At 31.9% G+C, this 7,190-nt stretch overlaps 1 protein-coding gene across 1 annotated transcript in view; it reads left to right on the top strand.

Moving 5' to 3' along the window:
* LOC110116302 (ribonuclease P protein subunit p25-like protein) overlaps positions 1-5,266 on the top strand; it is an 18,442-nt gene extending 13,176 nt beyond the window's left edge. The window contains exons 6-9 of the mRNA XM_020849866.2: positions 4,428-4,489; positions 4,574-4,633; positions 4,716-4,877; positions 4,981-5,266. Coding sequence (XP_020705525.1) covers positions 4,428-4,489; positions 4,574-4,633; positions 4,716-4,877; positions 4,981-5,036 — 340 coding nt within the window. The 3' untranslated portion in view covers positions 5,037-5,266. The remainder of the gene's footprint in view (positions 1-4,427; positions 4,490-4,573; positions 4,634-4,715; positions 4,878-4,980) is intronic.
* The last annotated feature ends 1,924 nt before the right edge of the window (positions 5,267-7,190 follow it).

Below are 7,190 nucleotides of genomic sequence, written 5' to 3'. Positions count from 1 at the left end.
TATATATATATAATGTTCATTGCCTAGCATCGTAGCGCTCATCAGATCAACGTCAAAGCACTCTACTTCAGAATTTTTATGATTTTTAATAAATTTATTTCACATATTTGAATTATTATAATCTTTCCACCTTCGAAAAATTTTGTCCTCAACATTTCTATATCTGTCCAAGATAGAGTAATAGAGAGCATGCTCAAAATAAAATTTCAAACTCAAATCAACTAATTATAAACCAGAATTTACATTTCCATTCCGCTCATAAGCTCTAGTTATATTTTATTTCTTCCAATAATCATTGCTCTAATATTATTTTTTCACACTCAAGGATCAATATTGAAAGAATTATATATGTCTTTCAATTTAAATCATTTAACTAGAGCTTACCAATGAATAACAAAAAGAAACATGATTGCATTTTATTTAGAACTGCAGGTAGAAAAATTATGCATATTATACGGAGCCTGATATCATAGGACTCTTACCCTTTCTTAAAATATGTAAAAGCACATAATGAGCGCATAGTTTAACAAGTAATTAAAATGTTACAACTGAAATCAATATAGATAAAAAAGAATAATATGCTATAAATCATATAGAGAAATATATGCATCAATGTATTTATTGATTATCTGTGTCAATTGATAATTCTATAGTTCATCACATCTTAATTCATTACATCATCAGTTATAGTATCAGTAACAATTAACAGTATTAGTTATAGTATCAGTAACAATTAACAGTATTAATGCTAGTAATAATATTAATATCATGATCAATAATGTTAAATAGTATTGATGATAGCAAATAATATTATTGTCAGTCACAATATCAGTAATGTGTTCTTAGCAGTGTCGGTATCAGTATTCAAATATTTAATGAGTGTATTTTAAGGGTATCTTGCTCCTGCACGGCTACACTTATGACTCCCAATTAGTCACCTTTTATAACTCTTAATCAATGTATTCCTTATAATTCTCCTTGAATCACTTGAATCAGTCGCCCCGACTTCTTATAATTTACAATCAATCTCCAACTCCTTATGACACTCCTAATCAGTGAATTACATGGACCAGTAGGGTGTTACGTGGAGTTACCATATCATGTATTTGATATCATTCAGTATTTCATTTAAAATGCATTAAAATTATATCAAATCCTTCAGAATGATCAAATCTATAATATATTCAAATTTATACGGTGAAAGCTTATGAAATTTGAAGATAATGTTTTTTTTTGTGTAGATTTAAGAGAAATAAATTCATAGAAATCAAAATAATCGAAAACAAAAGTAAGAATATAATTCTTGGAATGGGGCTAATTCAAGAAGAATAAAGATAGGAAATTAATCATTTATTCAAATGCAGATTGGGTGGGAAGCCAGGTTGATAGTCGATTGACCACAGGATTTTGTTCATTTGTGTGGGTGAACCTAGTTTACATGGAGGAGCAAAAAATTGTATGTTGTTTTTAGAAGCGGTGTGTAATCTAAATTGAGAGCGTTGGCAATTACTATTTGTGAAGGTATTTGGATCAGACAAGTATTGATTAAATTGAAGATAAAGATTAAAGGCACGATAAAGTTAAATGTGACAATCAACCAGCAATCAATATGGTACGACAGAATAAAACATGTTATCGTTGATAGATACTTTATATCTGAGAAAATAAAGAACTCGAAAATTGAAGTAATATATGTACCCCAACTCATGAACAACTTATTAATGTTCTAATAAAGGCACTACCAACCTCTCTGCTTGATAAATTTGTTTGCAAGTTGTGATTGTACAACTTGTACAATCCAACTTGAAAGGGGGGGGGGGTGTGTGAATCGCGCGGCAAGGAGGGGGCTTGCGCCTTTGACAGGTTAGCAATTCGTGGGCAGCAGTTTGAGATTTCTTCTTCCGACATCAAGATCCATGGGATTAATTACAAGATCTGTGGGATATAATTATTAGAATTGGTTAGATTAAATGTCTTTCCTCTTTTGTTTATTATAATTAATTAGATTAAATATCTTTTTTTTTTCTATTTATTCTCCTAGAGTGTATATATATGTAATGATTCTAAGAAATAAAATTTGAATTCAATTTCCCCTAAACAATTTCCTTAGTTTCTAAAACCGATTTTCATTTTTACTTGAAATTTGTTGATGATTACTCTCATTAAAACCTTGATATATCCTCTTAAAACAAAATAAGAAATTACACAAATAGTTATTCATTTCAAATCATTCATTGAAAAATACTTAACCATACCATACAAATTCTTTGTACCAATGGTGGTAGTGAATTCATCAACCATGCTCTAAAATCATTTTTAACTCAACACGGCATTCATCATCAATAGACATGTCCTCATACTCAACAAAATGGTGTCACCGAACGCAAGCACCGTCGTCTCCTTGAAACTGTTCGTGCCCTCCTCTACGAATCACATTTATCATCCGATTTCTGGGTTGATTCTATACTTACTGTTGAATATCTAATAAGTCGATGTCGTCTCCCACCACTTCCTCTCTCTCTCTCTCTCTCTCTCTCTCTCTCTCTCTCCATTTTAGTTACTCTACAATAAACCTCTATTTTTGGATGTTGCTGCTTTCCATGGCTCCAACCATATGCTTGTTGACCTTCATATATGTGACATGGTTAACGCAAGCAAATGAGATGATGATCGATTATTGCTGGTAGACAAGACATCGTTTAGAATGAAGATCGAAGTGTCATTCAAGTTTTGTCCAATTATAACCGCATCAATGCATTCAGGACATCAATTTTATCGAAGAGGAGATATTTGTGCGTAACTCGGTCGAAAATGATGGTGAGCATGATTTTTGGCAAGCATGATGCTATAAAAAAATTGTCTGAATGGCTTCTGATTGCCAAATAGGTTGTGTTGATGTGTTCAGAATATCAAATTTAACTAGTAAAGGACACCTTATATTCAAATCAAGCGAAGGCCATCGATATTGAAGGACAATGGATGGAACGTTGCTCGATATTGATTGAATATCGTCCATTTGCAAAATGGACAACGTCGTAGTATCCGAAATGTCAAAAATAAAAATAAAAATATTGTAATATTGTTGTAGTTCTCAGACTAGAAAAAAAAATCCAAAATTGGCATGTGTTTGAAGGGATGACGACACATGAATTGGTTCGCATGATAAATTAAAAAAAAAATTGGAGAGTGGTGAATATGCATTAAAAGAGTCGATATCCTATTTTATAAATATGTTAAATAAGTTATAATATGATTACTTGCTATATTATATAATCTTATACTTTATTTCAAATTATATAATCATGACATTTATAATTAATTATGTAAAATAAGTCATTTAAATTTTCTTAAGCCTAATATTGTAATTATCCCAAGAAAAAAATGTGAAACTCATGTTGCTTGTCACGTTATCCTGCATGCAGCCACTTACACTCCTTTTTTTTTTTTTTTTTACACTCCCTTAAATTGTCACATGTAATTCATAAGTTAAATTCATATGGCATATAATGATTGTAAAATTTCAATAAATGGCATATTATATACTTATGTTAAATTGCTCATTTTTTTCTCTCTCTCTCACAAAAACAAAAAGGATGATTTCCTTACTTTCACCAGTAAGTTGTTTTGCTTGTAAACACGTCTCAATCCACATGTTGAGCATAGTGCCATGCAAACAATGCTTCACATAAACTTTGCACCTCAATCCACTCCCTGTGTTTTCCTTGGCTATGCTTCCTCTAAAAAAGTATATAAATGTTACAACCCAGCTAACGGTTGCATTCTAATTTCTTGCCATGTGTAGTTTGATGAGTCCACAACATTTCCACTATCACCACAAACTTCCACTGCAACATTTGAGCATACATTAGTTAATTTTCCACCAATTATTTCCTCACCTCCGCCTGAATCAACGCCTCAAGCTCCACTCTCGACGAGCAACCCACAGACTTCATCCCCATTACTACATTGTTCTCCAGTAACATCCTCTTCTTATTCTAATCCAACATATTCTGTTTATCAATTTTCATATCCTCATCTCTCTACTTTCAAATGTATTTGTATCTGATGCATCAAGTGAAGTGATTAGGTATTTCTACAGATGGCGTATCCGACACGTGCAGAACATGTGTCGGGTAATTGCATGTGTCTTGTAAGTATTCGACATGACATGCTTTATTATTATGAAGTATTTGCGCATCGTAGATACCTGATTTATTGTTTTGATATGCTTTCACAAAAAACAAAACAGGGGATCTACTTTCAAGACATTTTTTGTCGCACACTTTTTTTAGTTTTTATATATATTTATATATATATTTGATAAAACTGTCATAAATCTCTAGAAGTTATTTTCAACTTGTTTTATTGCCAAAATATTCTTTCTTGATCTTATGCAATTGCTCAGGACACATTAATTTTGCTTGTAGATACCAATCTACTTTATCTGAAGATCAGGTGAAATTATACGCTAAATATGACAGCGAGAGAGGTAAAAACAGCAAGTGATCGGAATTTTCAATCTTTTCCCCCATAATGTTTTGCATTACTGAATATTGCTTTCTTTCCATCATAGAGAGTTATCCTGCTCGTCGAGGTAGAGGCCGTGGCAATCTCAGCAGAGGCAAGAGCAGAGGTGCTATTAATTTGATGCTCTAAATGTCTATTATAGGATTTAGCACAATATATGAAACGATGTATTTTCATCTCTGTACCAGGAAATGGACCTTCTATGGTAGATTCCGGGGATGGAGGTGAAGGCAACAGGAGGCGCGGATATGGCAGGGGTGGTTCCGGCCGCCGCAGAGGCCGTGGCAACGGAGGCTCTGGCGGCCCCTCAAACAATCAGCAGGAAGCTCCTGCAGATATAAAGGGTCGAGGTAATATCATCCGTTGAATGGCTTTGTTATTGTAAAATTATCTTCAGAGCGTAACATTTTTGAAATCTTAGAATTGTGATCTCATTAGCTCTGTCTTTTACAGATCCGCAACAGGGCGGAGGGCCGATCAGTGCAGGTGAAGGTGCTGGTGAAGCTTAATCAATCGCCAGTGACTTGTAAAGTTTTTCTTCTTTATTTGGGATCTTTTAACGGCATTCTGCATAAGATGTCAGGCTAACAACCCCTGGCAAGGAGCTTTTAAGACTCTTTTGGACGACTAGTTAGCCGTCTTGCTTTTTTTTTTTCTTTTTTGTTTTTGTTTGTCCTGCTTTGATAAAGAACAGCAAGCAGCTCATTCTTTTATTTATTTTCTAAGTTTTTGCTCCGAATTCTATTTTTTATTTTGCCTTTAATAAATGTTTTTAGTTATTTTTTATTTTTTTTTTGAAAATAAAATAAATTATTTATGAAAATATTTGAAATATTAAAAAAAATCATTCGAACAATCCAAAGAAAAATGATATTTATTTAAGATATCAAATATATTTTTATTTTTATTTTAAATATAGAATAATAATATGTTAGTAATTTATGTTTTGAAAAATATGGATAAAAGTTTATTTTAGATCAAAATACCTCCATTATTTTATTTTGAAGAATTTATTTAAAGTCGAGAGACAAATATTTGTTTGAATAGAGCTCGAATAAGACAAATATTTGTTTGAATAGTGCATTTAAAAATAATGATCATTATCAATTGCTGCCATCATTGCAAGGATAAATTTTAACAGTAAGCCCCATTATTAATTATTTTATAAAAGTCATCACAAAAAAAATTTAAAAATCGCAAAAGTAAGAGGTTTGACAGGCGATTGAGTCAATCTAATTGAATGTCGTCGGCTCGTTTCATGTTAGAACCTTTCTTTTTTTATTAAGTTGTAATAGTCAGTCGCCTGTTGAATAGGCAACAAGTGACTGACTATTAATAGATTTATCTTGACAATTAGTTTTTTTTTATTTTTAATTTAGAGAGGTTTGAATTTTTTTGTTGTTGATTTGTTTAAAAAAAATTGGAAGAGTATTATTATTATTTTTATCTTAGCGTTAGGTTAATAGTTAGAGATGTTCAAATGTACGAATTTTATGAATTTTAGTTTTCTTAATTATGAACAATTTGTGAATATTAACATTTGTAATTTTTTTGTCATTATTTTTATTGTTATTTTGAATATATAGCAAAGCTCTTATGGTTATGTTATTGAGTTTTTTAGAAAATTTATTATTTTTATTATTAGTTCAATGATTTTATTGAGGGAATTAATTTTGTGAAATATGTTTTCATCATTTGTGTGTTGTCAAATCATTTAATGATTTTTAGGCATTAAATTTTGTCTGTTTCTATACTGAGTTAGTGATGGGAGATCATACTCGAAAAAGAAACATTGGATACTTATGCCAATGGCAGAAAGGTTGTTGAAATTCTTTATTAGATATTATTGCTAAAGAACATAGCATTGCTTTGTGAAGTGGAAGTTTAGCTATTTAAATTGGTATTGCTTCATATGTCTATGAACCTTGAGTGTAGTTTCCCCTAGTGGCTCATTTGCATTTTCTCATCTCCATTTGTACGTTCATTGTAATGCATTGACTGGATAATGAGAAAGCTCATTGTATACCGATGAAAAAGTTGGTGGACATTATTAGCAAACAAATCCATGAGTGTATGGCTAGGTGTTCTAACAGTATGCTTGAGCAATAGGCTAGTGCCAATGAGATATTTCGATGTTGCGCGCATATATGGACCGAAGATAGGGATCATGTATTTTGGTATTTGCATGTGAAGCCTATGAAGAGAGAGGCAACTATAACTGAAAATTTTCTAAATGTCGAAGGATGGAAATGCGTTTTCATGAGGTACGTTGTGAAAGGGTGGGTGGGATGTCGAACAATGTTGGAGGACCACCTTGTGATCTCGAACATCTCATACTTTATTGACTTTGGGATATAGCCGAGGAAGCCTTTATTTTGGACTTGTATTAAAAAAAAAAAGAATGAAGAAGTTGTTGCCAGGAGGTAAGTGTAGGAAGTGTTTAAATGTGATTGATTGGCAAGATCTGCTATATGAGCTTCAATTCTAATTTGCTTGTTGCCTAACGCAAACTCAACTCCAAGTGTGTATATGCAAGCTACTAAAGGAAGAGTAGTAATTTAATCTTCGTTATGTTATTTCTCTGGTGTGCTATCTTTTGTAACTATTAATTATTGTTGAGAGATATTATTGAACCCAATTATGAAAGGATATGTTATTTTGGT

This window comes from Dendrobium catenatum, unplaced genomic scaffold (genome assembly GCF_001605985.2).
Source record: "Dendrobium catenatum unplaced genomic scaffold, ASM160598v2 fragScaff_scaffold_156, whole genome shotgun sequence".
NCBI lineage: Eukaryota > Viridiplantae > Streptophyta > Magnoliopsida > Asparagales > Orchidaceae > Dendrobium > Dendrobium catenatum.
This window is presented reverse-complemented; position numbering and strand designations above follow the sequence as displayed.